At 44.0% G+C, this 18,090-nt stretch overlaps 1 protein-coding gene across 4 annotated transcripts in view; it reads left to right on the top strand.

The window, feature by feature from the left end:
* Positions 1-18,090, top strand: part of RBBP8NL (RBBP8 N-terminal like) — a 249,042-nt gene that overhangs the window by 208,742 nt on the left and 22,210 nt on the right. For all 4 annotated transcript variants that reach the window (XM_069650751.1, XM_069650749.1, XM_069650748.1 and 1 more), the window contains 2 exons: positions 11,861-11,922; positions 12,122-12,251. In XM_069650751.1, the coding sequence (XP_069506852.1) occupies positions 11,861-11,922; positions 12,122-12,251 (192 nt within the window). The remainder of the gene's footprint in view (positions 1-11,860; positions 11,923-12,121; positions 12,252-18,090) is intronic.

Genomic DNA, 18,090 nt, shown 5'->3' with positions numbered 1-18,090 from the left:
TGTGGATTTCAAGTTTGTGAGTGTACCAAAGTGTGGGAGCTTTAGGCTTCATGGTGCGCTGTTTCACTTGGGTATGATGGGCTTGAGGATATTACCTTTCCTGTGAGTTGGGTCTTTCGTGTGCTGGGTGAGGTTCAGGGTATCAAGAAGGCAGCACCAATCTTCCTTCATGGTTGCTGGGTTGTCAGCGATTTTAAAGTTGCTGAGGAAGATGCTGTTGGCATGCGTGAGAGACATGGCAGTGACCAAGTCTGTGAACTTTCTCAATGAATGAGGTGTTGGGTTTGGGTGGACTGTAGATGTGGTGGAAGTTGGGTCAGAAACAAAAAGTAATAGTAGAAGGAAGAGGGGTGGAGTTGGAAGCAGGTGAGTAGTGGGAGGTCTGTAGGAGTGGCGGAAAGGAACATCAGGGTGCAAGAGGAAGAAGACAGAGTGGGGGTTGAGTGTATGCAAGACACACTCTTAGAATCCCTATAGGACTGACAACATTGATAGTGTATACTCACCTTAAAGGTCCTGCACGGAGCTTATATAGATAAGGGGATTGCCTGTATGTCCTCATTGACAGCCAGTTAGGAAATAGGTGGTAGGGTTCAATAAGATCTTCATACTAACCAGGGGAACAAGTCTGCCTGAGATAGGCAGATTTAATCTAGATGAGTCAGGAATGGCTCTTAGTGCCCTGCCTAAATACTTTATAAAAACTCTTGAACCATCTCTGGGAGTTGGCATGTTCTTTAGGCCATCTGTGACAGTGGGACAGAGGTCACGTGCCCTAGACCCACTTGCACCAGCTGACAAACTGCAAAAGAAAAGAAGCTGAAAGGCTGCTTAAGCAGAGAAAAAAGGAGCAGCAAACCAAGAAGGCATAAGCAGTTATTGACAGGTAGGTGGGGCAGAGGTCACGTGACCTACATCCACCTGCAGTACCTCACCAATTGCATAAATACATTACATTCAGAATGTAAAGTCGAAGATGGTGGTAGGCTTTCATATAAGCCCAGTCAAGCCCCCTTTCAATGCACCTGACCATAGGGACATGGCCTAATCACAGAACAGTGCATTCTTCACTACACTGATTAAAGCTGCCATCCACACCCTAAGCACCACAAAATGGGAGGCGTGACCAGAGAATGGGCCTCATTACAAGTTTGGCAGTCTGAGAACTATGGTATCGGTAAGCTTGTCAGTACAGTAGTTCCCGGACCGGAAAACTACCAGTTGTGCTCGCAGGTGCCTTTCTGCCCGCCAGGTCGGACCTAAGGAGGTTGGAGAGAGAAATATTGAGACGGTTGAAAAGAGAAGTGTTATCATCAGGAGAGAGTTCCTGGAGAGATTGCAGGGAGGACTACTGAGGAGGTTGGATGGAGAAGTATTACTGCAACGTCTATTTTCCTTCATGTCATTACATTTCACTATAAGTGACTGGGGTTACAGCCTAGGTCCATAGCCCGCTCCCCCTTTAATTTGAAAAATGTCCTGCCCAAGGCTATGCCGTCCCCTTACATGCTTGTTGTGTGTATATATGCTCAATGTCAGCACCTACTGATTGCAGTGAAATAGGACTCTTAGACCACTATCAAAAAGACTACCAAGGAAATGCATGATGAACAATATGTTCTCTACCACAAATCATAAAAAATACTCCACGTGTTTCTACTATACTTGTGTTCAACCTGTAAGCAAGAAAAGTAAGTAAACAGCAAACATGCTTTTTTACCAAAAAATGAATGTTATTTTGTCTTCTGCATGTGGCATGCCAAAAGAGAAAGGTAAACTGTGAAAATGACCTTCTCTCAAGAGAAGCAATATATAAAATAGCAATGGGACACATCTTATAATGTTTTGTTTGTTTTCCTCTTGTTGTCACAACAAAGTCAAAGTTTAAACTGTTTCCTTTGCGGTAAATAAAAGGGAAACATCAGCAAAATATAAAGCAACTGTTTTATTGAAAATATTCCTGTATTATTGAAGCGCTTTTTCTACAACAGAATGGTATGATGGGGGCCCGGTACTAGATTGTCTATTGGTTCTTCAGCTATGGTCCTTCTTTCACGACTACCAAAGTATTTCAAATAATCTCATCTTCCGACCTGCTGATGATCAGCACATGCGGGTTTATTCCAAATATGGCAGTCATTCAGTGGTAATTCTGCCATATTACCACCGTAACTGGATGCTGTTGCTTCCACTTGGTTACGTGGTGGTAGGACAGCGTTAGTCCCCATTTATTGAGTCCATAGGACTCCACTTGGGGATTTTGGGAAGAATTACCACCGTAGGAATTACCGAGTGGTAATTCTGCCAATTTTTGGAGAAGTGGAGGATTTACCTTTAGCATCATGGGCATTAATCTGTTACCACCACTTTTGTTGGCGCTACTGGAATTACTTCAATTTTTCCTGCACAGCCAAATTACACGTTTTGGCAGAGTTACCACCGGCAGAATTACCAAGTGGTACTGTGGAGAAAAAGTGGAGGATTTGCCTCCAGCATCGGTAGTGGTAATTCCCACCAAATTTGTAATTTGGCAGTGTGGAAAAAAATTGAGGTAATTCAAAAAAGTGGCAGTAACAGAATTAACAGCACTTCTTTTCCTGCACCGCCAAACTCGGAATAAGCCCGCTTGTGTTCATAAATGTGCTATTCCATTAGCCACAACTTCAAACGTTTCTTCATTAAATGTGAGTAGATGATGTTTTTAACCTCTATGGCGGGCTCTCTTCTTGCAATATACTGTTGCAGCTCCATTAACATATAGCCTTCTCTTTCCTCTTCCGGGGTGTCCATGACCCACTCTGGGACACAGTGGTAGCTAGCGCAATACAAAATGGCAGATGTCGCTCTGTACTGTGCTGTGGTGAACCAGGTGGCATTGGCTCTTTTCCATGGTGCAGGCAATGGCCTCCACCCAGCCCCAGTAGCCATTGATGGTATCCTGATTCTATGCAAGGGCAGTGTAGAAAGCTGAAGGGGATTTGATTGTCCATTCTCCCACCCAATTTAAGGGTTTAGGATCAGCATACACACTGGGGTAGGCTTTCTCCAGGCAGGAGGGACCTGAATGTTTGGGGGGAGCAGTACCCCACTTCAAATTTAGGAAACTCTGACAATTGGTTGAACATGGTGCAGGTTTCCATAAAGCTTCAGTAACTGTCCAGTTTCAGGCTAAGGGTCCCTGATTCAATCAGGGTCCCCTAGGACTAAATTGCTTGTAGCCTCGCTCATTCTTTCGGGGCCTCCAGTCGCCTGCACTTCACCATCCCACATGTCACACTGGACTTGGGTGTTGACATGGCATATACTCAGCACTGTTTTGGTGTTCACAGCTAGCCGTCAGAGGTCCAATAGGGTGCTACCCTCTCAGGTCTGCAAATTACAGTCAAACATGTTCACTGGCGGCAGTGATTTGGCGATGGTCTCATTCGCCTCAAGTGATTGATCTGTGTTGATGCCAATGCAGATGGCGGTGTCCAGGGTCCCATTCATTACAGCTACTGGCCAACTAGGGGAATGTCCCTCTGAAGCCCCTCTGCCACACTGAGTGCCCTTGGTCTGCATGCCACTGTCTCCTAGGTCCAGTGCTCCACCATCTCTCTCTCAGGCTCCACCAGGACCCTTGCACATTGTTTGCATCTCTGGCTAGGGGCCAGACTCCTCTGCTTTTCTGGACCTTTGGGGTAGTGTGAGAGCCCTACAGTTCAGCCCAGTATAACTAAAGAAGATACAGGGACTCGCACAAAGTATTTAAGCATCTTTATGTTCATAGCAATTGGTGAAGCAAGTAACACAAATGAGTGGCTGAAGCAAATAGAGCCCACACAAATGTCCTTCATTCCCCCTAGGCCATCTGTCAACCTCTTGGTCTTCAGTTGACACTGACAATGGACCTGCAATTAGCCAACAAATCTGCCGTTGGAAATGTCCTCCCGATACTTTCAACTAAAACAAGCAAACTATGACTAAACCAAAATCCAATGAGTTCCAAACACTTACAGTGTTTTTCTCCTCCCAGCGGCCTACCTATTAAATCACGAAAAATAAAATTGGAGTGATTTCCTTCTCCACTTCTTGAGGTTACAGGGAAAAGATTGCCTCAGTTTCTTCAGACTCCTCAGAGACACAACTGCACTGAGTGGCTAAACATGAGTTCACCGCGGGATATTGTTTCCCATCAATTTTATGTTTCAATGCAACTGTCCGCGTACGCCAGGCTGACACAGTCACTGACAGCCCATCCAGGCTCCACTGTAGATGACTCACTCCCACACATTACCACACAACATCTTGGTTTCTTTATTTATTTACTGGGTATACTTAGCGCCCCCACCTTTTGATTGCAAGGCAATAGGACCCTCATACTTGTATGGGACCAATGCAACACTCCTACACAAATATTACTACAAAAACGACCAAGGTGTACTTTCTAAAATATTTAGAATTGTACATAGCAATAACCAGTTAATGACCACCCATTTACACATTACTATTGAGAATTTATGGTTACGTAATAGTCTAGCGGAGGAAAATACCAGATGGTAACTCCTCTATTCTTTCAGTGGTTAAAGCTATTGTTTGCGAAGGGTCCTTTTATGTCTGAACTTCATTAGACTGTCTAGACCTCTACATTTTATAAACAGTATCCTCTTGTAGGATACTTTTAGGGTTCCTCTTGTGGGAGGAACCCTAACACACCTCCCCTCTTTCACTTTATACCTACCACCTGTTAGGATATCCAGGATTTCTGTAACAGAGATAAGTGGATTAACTGATGGGCGACCCTGCCTCCTGAAATCCTTAATCACAAGGAAACATCTCCTTACCCTCATCTCTAGAGATGAGGTCTAAACAAACCTAATAAGGTTCCATCCTTAATACCTATGAAGCAACACCCCTCTTCCACTCAACAAAGAAACGCATGTACAGATTCCCCTTACAGAAAGTAACTAGCACTGTAACTCCCCTGGTTACAGGGTGACTGCCAGCTATCACTTCCTTTCATCACAACTAGTAGGTATCCCAGTAATGCACTGCATGCACCATGTGCCCTACTCGTCAGTCTGTCTGCCATCAATCCCTAATGTTGTCCCATATACTTCCTGCAGGCCTCACCCATGCCTAAAGACTTGAGCTAGCCCCTCTCAAGGGACCTCAGTCTTTATGTCTTGATCCACATAATATCAATGAGCGTTAGAGCCCTTTTGAAAGCATGCATGCAATGGATGGGATGCAGGATAACTCTGACTCGAAATAATCAAACCACCTCAGGAAGATGGCACAGTGTTTTCTGTTTTAATAACAATTGTATTAAAAAGTGAGTTACAACAGACATCAACAGACGTCGCACAAGCATTCCCGAAACATTTCATAAAAAAATCACACCTTTATATGAAAAATACATCAGATGTGACATCATACTAGGTGGCAAATAATAAAAACTTACCAGGAGTTGTAATAGGTTCAAGCGGAAAATCTAAGTATACTTTCTATCAGGGCTGGGATTGTTATTGAATTTCTACTGTCAGGTGGACCACTTATGCCCATCTCTAGTGCAAGTCATTCTTCATCATTATTAAGCACACAGTATACTATTGGCTCTCAAACTATAAGGCCCTTCATTATATGCCCTCTATAATTGGTTGGTACGCTGGTGACAGTCTGGAACATTCGGCTCACTAGCAGCATTAAGCTCATACCCCAGGCGCCAGGAGGTGGATTTGACTTTACCTCCCCACCCAATTAGCCCAACGTCTCTCATCACCCATGCCTTCTGCCATGAAGATTGTCTTTGAACTTGGTCTTGCAGTGTATTCTCGTCTCTGGGAACAGAAGGGAGTGTGAGCAAGCACTATCATAGTTCTGGGACTGCATGCCCAACTCTGTTTCCATCCTTGACTCACGTGACAGGAGACCGCACTTGTGCCCATTTTCCAGCATTTAATGTTCTTGAATGAATAAAACTTTGCACTCATGGTGTTCTTTCTTTGCACCTTAACAAGGGATGATTCAGTATCTCATGTTCAATGCCTTCAGGAATAGATAACAAGTCTTGGCTGATTCATCCTTGACATCAGGCCAGACAGGCCTTCTAGACTCTTCCACGATCTTGACTAATTCTTTGCTGCGACACAGCTTTTGGCCTTTCTTCTCCATGGGTTTGAACTTACTATATTTGTGACATCGATGACCGGTTTCTATACAATGGCATCTCTGTCTGCAGTCTATTCACTACTTATAGCCAGCTTCTAACATTACTTAATCTACTTGCATTGCTGCATCTGTACGTTTATTGAACGACTTGCATTTTCTGCAGTGCTTTTCGCACATGCAATCTTCTTTTGTACTTTAAAGTTACTTGACTTTTATTTTTGTCATCGGTTTCTAGGTGATACATACATTTTCTTCCTCAGACATTCTTCAGGGCGTCACACTCGTCTCTTGTGACGTCACCAGCTTCTCTTTCTTTCATTCTCTTATTCCTTCAGGAAGCTCCTCCATTAGATTATCCTCTCTTCGGGAATACATTTGATATGGCTTTCTTTTTTATTTTTATTTTCATTATTGTATTTATCCATATATCAGCTTTTGACAAAAGATAAGTTATATCAGTTCAAATGTTTTACATTCATTACAATGTTTAACCATGCTGTTCAAACCCAATTAAAAAAAAAGTCAAAGGAATTCAATGTTCATATTCCTTGCAGTTTAAGAAAAATAAAAAACAAGAACCAACAACAATACTAAACCAAAGAAGAACAATCTAATCAAATATTAAAACAAAGATTTCACTATAGGCAGCATGCAGACGTCAGCAATTTCAGAACCCCCAGAGTTAATTTGGTATTATGGCCTGAGGCAGCTCTCTCTCTCTCTGTCTCTCTCCCTCTCTCTGCAGCTGTTCAGAGCCATTCTTCAGTGTACACAAATTGAGAGAGATATTTTGCTCTCTTTTCATTTAGTGCAACACATTCTATTACAATATGCCTTAAAGTTTGGACTTCCCTTGACCCACACAGTAGACAGTGCCATTCTTCTGTTCCTTGGCTATCTCTAGACGCCCCTGCCTCTCCTGTCAATATTACGTTGAGACAGAACCTAAGGAAGTCAGACCGCTCCCTTGGGTCAGGAAACTTAATCAGGTATCCTAGCAATGATCCCTTGGGTTTATCGAGAAACAAGAGTAGTTTAGCCAGTTTCAGCCTCGGAGCAGAGTCAATTGTTTGAATCCAGTCTAGATCTAAAATTGCTTTCTTGATACCCTTCAGATTGTCCACTAAATCTTTTGGCATTATATCCACCTTCACAAAACAGTCATTGACGATCTTTTCCATTCTCATCAATTGAGGGGAGTTCCCTTGAAGAATATGGGCTGCCACATCATTATATAGGGAGCCCTCCCAGGTGACAATATAGAACGATATAAAGAGACTGTTATTTTCTCTACGAGAGCCCCCAAGGAGGACAGACCCAATACATATCTTAAACTTGAGACTGGAAGGGACTGTGGTAGATTTAGAACCTTCTTCCATAGCCTCCCCTCCAATCTCGCCCAGTCCACTTCCCAGGCCTGAAAGTTGGAGTTCAGTCCATATAGGAGTTCAGGGATCACCTTCCCTTCATAGAAGTTTATCAGGGGCGACAGTGAGAATTCTCAATGAATACCTTTTCTCGAATATTCACCACAGAATAGTCACAACTGCTGGTGTCAAGCATGGCATGATTTCAGGCTCCCAGCATATAGTTAGTAGGGGGGCTGGACTTCTTACAGAGGCATGTGGCTGCTCCTCTACATCAGCTTTCATGTGATTATGCTTTGGGATGTTGCCCTCCCTCCCTGCTCACAGTCATTGGCTCAGTCATCTGTCAGTCATACAGTCACTGGGATGCTGCAACTCCCTTCCAGTCTCCCTGGAGACACCATGCTACCACCTACTGTCAGACCACTCCCACGACTGAGAAGAGCCACCCAAACAGTGAGCAGTCAGCACAACATCACACCAGGAACCACTGATCTGGACATTTAACCCCTTAGATCCCATGTAGCATTGTCCCATTTACTGGCCAGTTAAATAGGTAAAACCGCATTCTGAAGTGTATACGGGGACACTACAACCTGAAGAGAGTTATTGAGAAGGTTGGAGGGGGAGAGTTATCTGGAAAAGAGAGTGTATGAATTTGGAGAAGGAGGAAAAAGGAGTAAAGCGAGGGGGGTTTAGATTTGCAAAATATGAAAAGATAAACGTGGAGCAGGCACTCCTACCAGCCAGAGAGACCATGAAGGTTCAGTCGAACCAGGACTGTCCATGGTAGAATTCAGAGGTGGGAGGAGGTATAAGACAGTGTCATCTCACCAAGTAACAGGAAGGCTATGAAAATGGTAACAAGGCAAGGGAGTGTCCCATGGGCCAGGAGCTTAGAACAAAGAGATTATCAGCTGAGAGTGACATCTCCAACCCCATCTCCGAAAATCTGAGAGAACGGACAGTGTTGAGAGGGACCGACCTCTCACTTGAATTTCTGGAAGACAACTAGACTGGGTTGCTGATGCTAATTGCTCAGCGGTCATCTCCGCCACCACACCACTACCCTGGACCGACCATTCGCTGGTCTCATTCAACCTACTGACCTCTAGACCACCTACCACAACTGTGTCACTTGCACCACCCTGCCTCACAAGAAACAAGAAAAATATCTCAGTAGAAAAAATCATCCGAGCTATCCTTCCAACCCTAAACGCATTGCCTGACAATCTAGATCCCAACACACTAGTTCACGAATATAATAAAATCATGTTAACTACCATGGACAAAATTGCCCCACTCAAACTTCGCACTAGCAAGCCAAAAACCCATTTAAACAAATGGTACACACCCGAACTCAAAGCCCTCTGCCTAAAAAAGCGTAAATGTGAAGCTGACTGGAAATTATGCCCCTCCAGTGATAAGAAAGCCACCCTTGACACGATTTCTCGTCACTACAAAGCTGAAATCTGCTTAGCTAAACGAAATTCCTATAACATCCGCATTGCCAATTCCAACTCAAGTATGAAGGAGCTCTTTTCCATACTGAAGGAACTTGAGTCACCCATTGTCACACCCGATACCTGCACTATGAACCAGACCTGGTGTACAGACATCCAACAAGCACTAGCAAATAAAATAAACACCTTACAAAATAAAATTCAACTAAAAAAAGACTCCCTAAACCTCACTAACCCTCCTTCTTCTCCGCCCAATGCCTCACCAAGTACACACACCAACTCATTCACCTTCTCTAAAACCACCACCCTGGAGGTTGAGAAAATCATCCTTTCTCTTAAACCATCAAACTGCAAAGGCGATATCTGCCCTGCACACATAATAAAGGACGCAGCCAGAGACCTGTCGCCCTTTATCTCTAAACTCATAAACGCCTCTTTCTCCTCAGGCAGTATCCCTTCCAACTTAAAACAATCTTGGGTGCTCCCCCTCCTCAAAAAACAGATGCTTGATCCCCTCATCCCCACCAACTACCGACCCATCACAACGGTACCTTTCCTACTGAAAATCTTGGACAAAGTTGCCTATGTCCAGATTCAAAAATACCTAGAACTACAGAAGTTACTAGGCTCCAGACAATCAGGTTTCCGCCCATTACACGGCACGGAAACAGCCCTTATTGATCTGAAAACCCAAATCGATGATCTGAGGGACAAGAGTAAGACAGCACTCCTCCTCCTACTCGACCTCTCCGCGGCTTTCGACCTTGTCGACCACAAGGTCCTCTGCAGACACCTTGACTCAGCTGCCCATTTCTCCCCAGAAGCTATCAAATGGATTGAATCTTTTCTGAGTGAGAGAACCATGAGAGTCTTCTCCCCTTCAGCAGCAGCAGACCCCTCTCCTATTACTTGCGGAGTCCCGCAGGGCTCATGTGTCTCCCCCACACTATATAACATCTTCACCAAACCTCTGTTCGACGATCTGGACTATCTGGGTGTCACCTACACTAACTATGCTGATGACACTCAGATTCTCCTCCCACTTTCAGGGGATCATAGTAAGGACAGTGAGTTGGTGAACAGGGTATATCTCATCATTCAGGCATGGATGGCTTCTCATGGTCTATGCCTGAATGACGACAAGACAGAGCTCATCATCTTAGGTACCCCTGCTAATATCAACAAACCTAGGCCTTGGATATGCCGAATTCAACATAGATGGCAATCTCATCAGAGTATCCAGGGAAGTAAAAACCCTTGGCTTTTATCTGGATGCCACTATGTCATTCACCAAACAGGTCAACTCACTAGCATCTACCAATGCGTACACTTGCAAATTAATAAGGGCAGGCAGACCATTCCTCTCCAATGACAGCTGCTTGATCCTGGCAAGAGCACTCATACTATCTAGGCTCGATTATTGTAATGCCCTCTATAGCGGTGCTAACAAAGCCATTATCCACAGGCTTCAAATCCTACAAAATAATGCCTTGAGAGCTGCCATCGGCATTAACAAGAGAGATCATATCTCAGCCACCAGACACCAACAGAAATGGCTCTCCACAGACAACAAAATCAAACTAAAGTTGGCCTCCCTAACCCATAAAGCCCTCAACAATGCCGCCCCCAGTTATCTGATGGACAAGGTAAAGAGAAAGTCCTCCATCCGACAAACAAGAACTATCAACTCCAACCGTCTGATAATTCCCAGATTCAAACTCTCCACCATTGGCGGGAACAGTTTCCCGGTGAAAGCTGCCAAGCTCAGGAATTCTCTGCCACACAACCTAAGAGCTGACCAACCATATTTGCACTTTAGAAGACACCTCATCAGCCACCTCAACTCCAATAACCCTTGTATCTAGCTGCACTTTCTACACCTATGTATAGATTTTGATACCTTTGTTCGCGATTTTGCCCTCGCCCTTAACAGCCCTGCACTCACCTATACATTCACCTCCTGTATAGATATTGACTTTTTATGTATGAAGATTTGTATATCTCTCAATCCTGTAACCCAGAATATTTTTTGTCAGGATTACCCGCCTCCAACAGCCATGTACATATCTGTATACTTACCCTGTTTAGATATTGACTTTGTATGTATGAAGACTTGTATATTCCCTATTCCTGTAATCCTGATTACTTTTATTACTACTCCAAAGTGTATATTTCTGCAACATTGTAAGCTTCGAATTATCTTTTGCCTGCGCCCTGTTGCCCTTGGGTTAGGTGCGCCATACAAATCAATAAACAAACAAACAAACAAACAAACTTAGGACATAGCCGCACTGGCATATGTCTGCCTTGAAGGGCTTAATCATGGACTCTCTCGGAGAGGGTTCAGGAATTCTGAAAACCCACAACCTGAATACTAAGACCAGGGAGTTGCTAGGGATATTGGAGTGTGGCAAGGATGAGCCCAACCCCATAACTCAGAAAGAAACCATTTCTTTGTTCACCATTCACCTATTTGGGATCAACATTTTGTTTTTTTGGGAACTATTTGGAGAAACCTTTTCCTTTGCTATGCCTTTTGTGTCTCAACATCTCCCGACTGAATGTTTTCACTGCCGGGGTGTGAGGGCATGAACACCCGAGAGACTCCACTGAACTCAAGCCTATCCTTAGATAACTATCCCCCATTACCCACATGTAGTACTGTTCACCCCCCCCGACCTGAACCACATTATACTTTGTCTAATTAAACCTTGTGTTGCTTCAAGCAACTTGTTTTGTCCTGTGCCCATACTCTGTGCACCCAGTCACAGTAGAGACATACACATGTATAGTTGCAAACACGCGCTTACGCAAAGACCCAAGCCTACATGAAGGAGTTATAATAAACCACATTAACAGCTTTATATTTTGTTTCCCTAGATGATGAAGATGGAGAGTCCACCAAAAGGGAATCTGATGAGGCAGAGTCTTCAGACAGTGAGGTCTGCTCCTTCCCATTTATTCTCCTCTACCTTGCACCTGTATTCGCTTTCTCCATAAACCTCCAAGGGATAGTTTTTCCCATGCTGCATTTCCATCCATTCAATGTTCTTGAATGTAATGAAAGGTTCCTGGTAGTGACTATATGTTGCCTATCCTTAAAATAAGGTGGGGATACTCATGGGTTTTCCTTTTTTGCAGGTGGAATCCCAGTATGCCACAGAAAGCAACTCTCAATCCCAGGCCGAGGAATCCAAGTCCTTCTGCACAAAGGATAAGGTGCAGGGGATGGCAAAGAAAAGGAAGCGGGGGCATGACATCTGGACCAAAGGTTGGTGGTTTGGGCTCTACAAGCACATATTTATTTATTTCGGTACTTTGTACGTTGCTGAGTGCAGGAAGAACCACTTCACTTGCCACGTGTAGATCTGGCCCCTTATCGCACATCATTACTTCCCTCTTCCTCATGCTTTCTCTGGCCTCCTTACCCCATCATGTTCTAATAGAGAAGGTAGAATTAGCAGAAAGCCCTACACACAACCAGTGAAGCTATATGTTTGCTAATTAATGGGGTCTGGGGTGGCGGTACCAATTACAATTATAATCATTGTTTTGTTCCTCATGGGGTACCATGTAACTATTTAGGAGAGAGAGAAAGAGAGAGGGGTGGGAGGAGAAGTGGGAGAGGATAAAGAATATTGAGCTACAATGATGGTGAGGCTCAGGCAGATTAACGCATGAAATTAATGGATACCCACAGTATCTCATCCAAAATGATGCTTCCTTCGGAATCCAGGTGAGTCAACATGCTCCCGGTGCAGTGGTGCTGACTGATACATTTCCCAGGCGGCTTCCTCCAACACGTGACATCACAGGAATTGATCACTATGTGTCATCCAGTGCTTCATTCCATGCCTGCTTGCTCTTCGACTGTCCAATGCCTCATTTCCTGTTCACTCACAGTGTTTACTACTTTCTACTGCCTCATTCATGGGTCACCCTGCCTTACTCTCACCCTCCCCCTCGCGCTACCCCTCTCTTTGTTAACCTGCCTCACTGATTACTGTGACTAATAGCCCATCCTGCTCCATCCACTGATCGCCATGCAACTCCTTTGCACGTTGCCAGGCATCTCTCACTGGTCACCCTAGTTCCTTGGATCACTCTAACCTGTTTGCAGCCCCATCCACTGCCTCTCTCATCTCTCATATTGTTACAGATATATCAACCTCTCCTGGTTTACAGGGGGTTTCCTCTGAGTTATCCAGACTCTCAAAGAGGTAGTTTGGCCTACTAGTGTACAGTAAACGCCTTGGGTAAACCTATGGTAAGCGAAGGTCCACACAATATACCTGCACAAATGCAATTCTTAAATAAATAAAATTGTGCAAACGTATTAACTACAAATATTACCGGTAGGTAAGAGCAGTATTTCAGAAATATAGAAAAACAACAGAAAACATAATCACAGAGGGTCTTTTGAATATTTTCAAGTCACCAAAGTCCAAGCAGACTTTTAGTGAGGCTCCCAGGCCTCTAGAATTACACTAATCCCAAACCTTTTCAAACGACCAAAAAAAACTCAAGGTCCCATGGAAGTCATGGAGAAAGTAAGAGGTCTGCACCAAAGGCCCCACGAAATGGAGGAGCCCAAAGAAGACCCTGAGGGACACATAGCTTAACCCTTTTGAAGACATCCTGATCCCAAAGACTATGCGCTGGCAGGTCGACCTGAAGATTGCAGAGACTAGCTGTGACATCATTAGTTGAAGAAGTCACGGTTCCAGGCTGGATATCAGACGCTGAAGACCCGGCACCCCAAAGAATGGAACAAAGGCCCCCGAGGGATTGAATGGACCCAGAGAAAGAGATCCTGGTGAAGAAAGAACCCCAGAGTAACATGGACTCCGAGGTTGCAGAGAGGGGCTCCTGGAGAAGTAGCTAAGCAATTGCAGTTCTTTTCAGGATGGGCAATATCAGCAGTTTAGAACCCTGTAGTTTGATGGGGGAGACAAAGACTGTCGCCATAGGCAAAGGACCCCAGAGGCAATGCGATGCTGAGGAGAGTGTGGTTGTATCTGAAAATGTCCACAGAAAAATTGAGTTATGTGAAAAAGTAGTCAGCAAAAAGTCATTTTTAAAAATGTATTAATTTAATACAAGCAATTCAAAGTGTAAAAATGTTACCAAAAATAACGGTGCCAAAAAAGCAATTTTTAAATACACAAAGGTACCAGACTCTAACGTAACAATGCCTCAAACCGGTTCTATGTCCCTTTGCCAACACCTGTTTTTTAATGAAAAATCTACATTAAAAAACGAATCTATTTTTTCTTTTTTCATTTTGGGGGTCTCCCCCAAAGCCGCCATTTCCCCATACTGTTACCTCTACTCCAACACCCTCCCCACCCACTTTAACCCTTTAGGCCCCCATATACTTCTATTCGTTTTTTTCGATGTACATTTTTCATTAAAAAAACGACATTGAAAAAGCTGGTGTCGGCAAAACAAAGTGATACCCTCAAACCTCCAATAAAACTGCCACAATTACCCTAACTCCATTCCTAGCCCGTACCCTTATTCTAATTATAACCTTTATTCTACCCTGAACCCTTAACTAACATCTTTCAGCACTCTTACACATTTCATTTGCATGTCACTCAATAGAAAATAAACAATCACCCTAACTCCAACCCCACCTCCAGCTGCCCACAAATTCCATAGACCTTGCCCAATCCCAAACCCTTTCTCTTGTAATAACCTTATCTTTACCCTGACCGCCTCTTAAACACTTACCCTAATGCTTAATCTACTCTAATCCCTGTGGTCCTTGGTTTATCCTAATCCATGTTCCATTCCAACATCACCAGTCCTCTCCAACCTCCCTATCCCTTTCTTTAGCAATTACCCAAACCATTACACTATTAGCCCTAGCCTTACAATAACCCCTAGCCTAACACTAACCCTGACTCTTAATCTGCAGTAAACACTAACCAAACCGCAACATCATCAGCCCTCCCACAACCACCCTGACCATAACTCTCTACCTTAAAGGAATAGTGTGCTCTAAAATATTATTGGCTATAAAGATGGCCCATAATCAAAAATATATCTAAAAAATATTTTTAAACAAAGTCCATATGTAAAGTATTGAGCAAATGAAGCTCAAACTGAAAAATGTGAAGCACTAGGAGGCATCCATTTTGTGAAATGGATGCCTTCTGTGCTTGCCCTTGCGGCATTAATGAAGCAAAAGCCACCCAGCTGTAATAAACAAAAGCTACCACTGGGTGGCTTGTGCTTCATTGGTGCTAGAGGGCAGAGACCAGAGACTGCAGGCAGGAATGCTGCATCTGGGTAAGTGCTTATTTATTAATTTCTTAAGCATTAGCTGCAGTTTTTTTTCTAAGTTTTCCAAGCTGGAGGAGCCCGGAAAACCTAGAAAGAAAACCGCAGCTTTTAAAACGTTGTATTATTGTTTGCAGTAGCTTCAGCTTGGAGCCCCCTCCAAGCTAAAGCTACCGCAAATATAAATGCAACGTTGTTGTATTTAAAAACGCTGCAGTTTTCTTTCTAAGTTTCTCGCACTCCTCTGAGCCGGGGGAGCCCGAGAAACTTAGAAAGAAAAACTGCAGTATTTTTTTTATACAAACGTGTTGTGTTTCTGTCTGCCGTGGCTTTCACTTTGAGTCTCGTGAGCTCACCCGGGGAGCCCAAGAGACTCAAAGTGAAAGCCACTGCAGGCAGAAACACAACACGGGTGTGTTTTTAAATGCTGCAGTGTTTCTCACTATGACGGCTTTCACGTGGAGTCTCCTGGGCTCTCCCAACCCTGAGGGAGCCCAGGAGACTCCAAGCAAAAGCCGCCGCAGTGAGAAATACAACCTTGTTGTATTTGTAAATGACGCAGTATTTACAAATACAACAACATTGTTATTCTGACTGCGGCGGCTTTCGCTTGGAGTCTCCTGAGCTCCCCTGGGTTGGGGCAGCCCAGGAGACACCACGCGAAAGCTGCCGCAGTCAGAAATACAACGTTCTTGTATTTATGATTTCTGTGGTTTCCCAACCATGGCAATCACATTGCTGCGCCTTTGCTTTTTGCCTTAATTTTATATTTTCTGTGCTTCCCTGAGCTTGGGGAGCACCGAAAACATAAAATGAAAGTGAAGGAAGCCTCCTCAGCTCTGCTCTGGCTGCAGTAAACAAAAGCTCCCAGTAGGGGGCTTTTGCTGCTTGTTTAGTGCCGCCAGCAGGAGGCTGCCTGAAGTGGCAAAATGGATGCTCCCATGTAAACGCTTTGAGCCTTGTTTGCTCCAAGCGTTTACATAGGAGCTTTCATTAAAAATATGTTTAAAGTATGTTTTAGACTATTGCCCATCTTTTAAAGCAATAATATTTTAGAGCGCACTATTCCTTTAATTCTAACAAAACTCTTTACTCTAGCCCTAACTCCTATCTCTACCCTAACCCCTATCCTAACCTTAAAACAGGCAATCACAAGCCTAATAAAATCTCCTTACCACTTAGCCTAGCAGCAGAGCATTTTTAGCTACTTTTCAGCTGCATTTCTTGGCTACTTTTTGCTTAGCGACTTTTTCACTGCAGAGGTATTTTCACCACGATGTATTTTCACCAGAATGTTTTCACTGACTACATTTTTGTTTCCAATATTTTCTCTGGACACAGTGTGACAAAAGGGAGTTGTAGCAGTGTCAGGAGGAATATTGTACAATAACAATCTCCCTGTCAGAGATCGCATGTCGTGGTCTGGTAGTGCTGTCCCTCTATAGAACAAGCGCTTTAAGCTCCAAATAAACAAGCAGGGGGTAAGCCATCTCCCTCCAATGATGCTTGAGGACCATCGCAAAGACATCAGAGGAAATCTCAAAATCTCTCTGTGAGCCGCGTGAGGAACTCGCAAAGACCAAACACCTAAAGCTAACTTCTATATGCGACTGGCTCAGTGAGACCACCTAGGTCTTACAAATTAGGACATTCTAATTGGCTTGTGTGTCCAGAATGGCAAAGCAACCCATTCATCACAGCTGCAAAAGTGCTCTTTCCCCACTTACCATTAATAGGCACTCCCAATTCAAAGCAGTATGACGTCGGGTTCCTGGCAATGCACATTCAGCATGTGGGGGGGTGAGTAGTACCCTAAAAAGAGGATCTAAAGTCTAAGATATCAGAACAACTTTATTTGAGTTTGGTCCAGCACCCCAGCTCTTCAGTTGTAAGATCATATATGGAATAGAGGCACAATAACCATATACTAATGACACGCCAGTCGTGAGGTTCGTTTCCCAAACAAGTCTGGTTTTATTCAGAGTATCTCGATCGGCCGATCGGGTCTCAACACCTCACGACGTGTGCTCACAAACACCGTGAGAGAAGAGAGACAGAGCCGTCGATAAAGCAGTAATATATATACATAATACATCATCATTGAAAAGCATTATTCGGTCCACCCATATACATGACGTGCAAGCTAGGGTTCAGTAATTGACAGGTACGTAACTTCATTCAGTCTACCATTCGGTATTTCTAGCCGAGGTTTGCAGAGACAGCTTACTGTTTTGGGGAACACGGGGCACTGGCACAGGGAATTATATCATGTTCTAGTAGGGAGACATTCCAGCAATGTTATCTGGTTGCTGCGCTCATGGGCTAAGGGTCAGACAGTTCTGAAGTAGAGAAATACCATCCTTCGTGAAGGAGCACCGTTAGTTGCATATAATTCTCATTTAACTGCCTTTTACAAAGGCGTTTTCAAGACAGGCTGGCACATGGGCTTCTGATTATCTGCGCCTCTTGTACAGCTTCAAGGCTTTACCGAATAATAAAACAATGTATTTCTGCAGGGTTTCACATTCCTTTCTACGTTAGTATTCAGAGTTCAAGCTATGGCCTTGCACCGTGTGTGGGTCTGAAGCACCGAATATGTTCTACAAAGCGTTACAGAAAAAGAAAATGGCGGACAATTACAAAATGGATTCCCACTGGCCGCATTCATGCTTCATGGTTCGCGGTGTTCGTTACATGATGCGATTTGCTTACGGCCAACATGCATAACGTGTCATTCGGGCTGTGCAATTACATTACAGTTTAACACAGTGATGATAGGTGACCTTGTTAAACCCCACCAATGCCAGTTCCCCACCAGTGTG

The sequence above is a fragment of the Ambystoma mexicanum genome, chromosome 3p (assembly GCF_040938575.1).
Source record: "Ambystoma mexicanum isolate Mex_15411 chromosome 3p, UKY_AmexF1_1, whole genome shotgun sequence".
Classification (NCBI taxonomy): Eukaryota; Metazoa; Chordata; class Amphibia; order Caudata; family Ambystomatidae; genus Ambystoma; species Ambystoma mexicanum.
The sequence above is the reverse complement of the archived record's forward strand: the minus strand, read 5'-3'. Positions and strand labels throughout refer to the sequence as shown.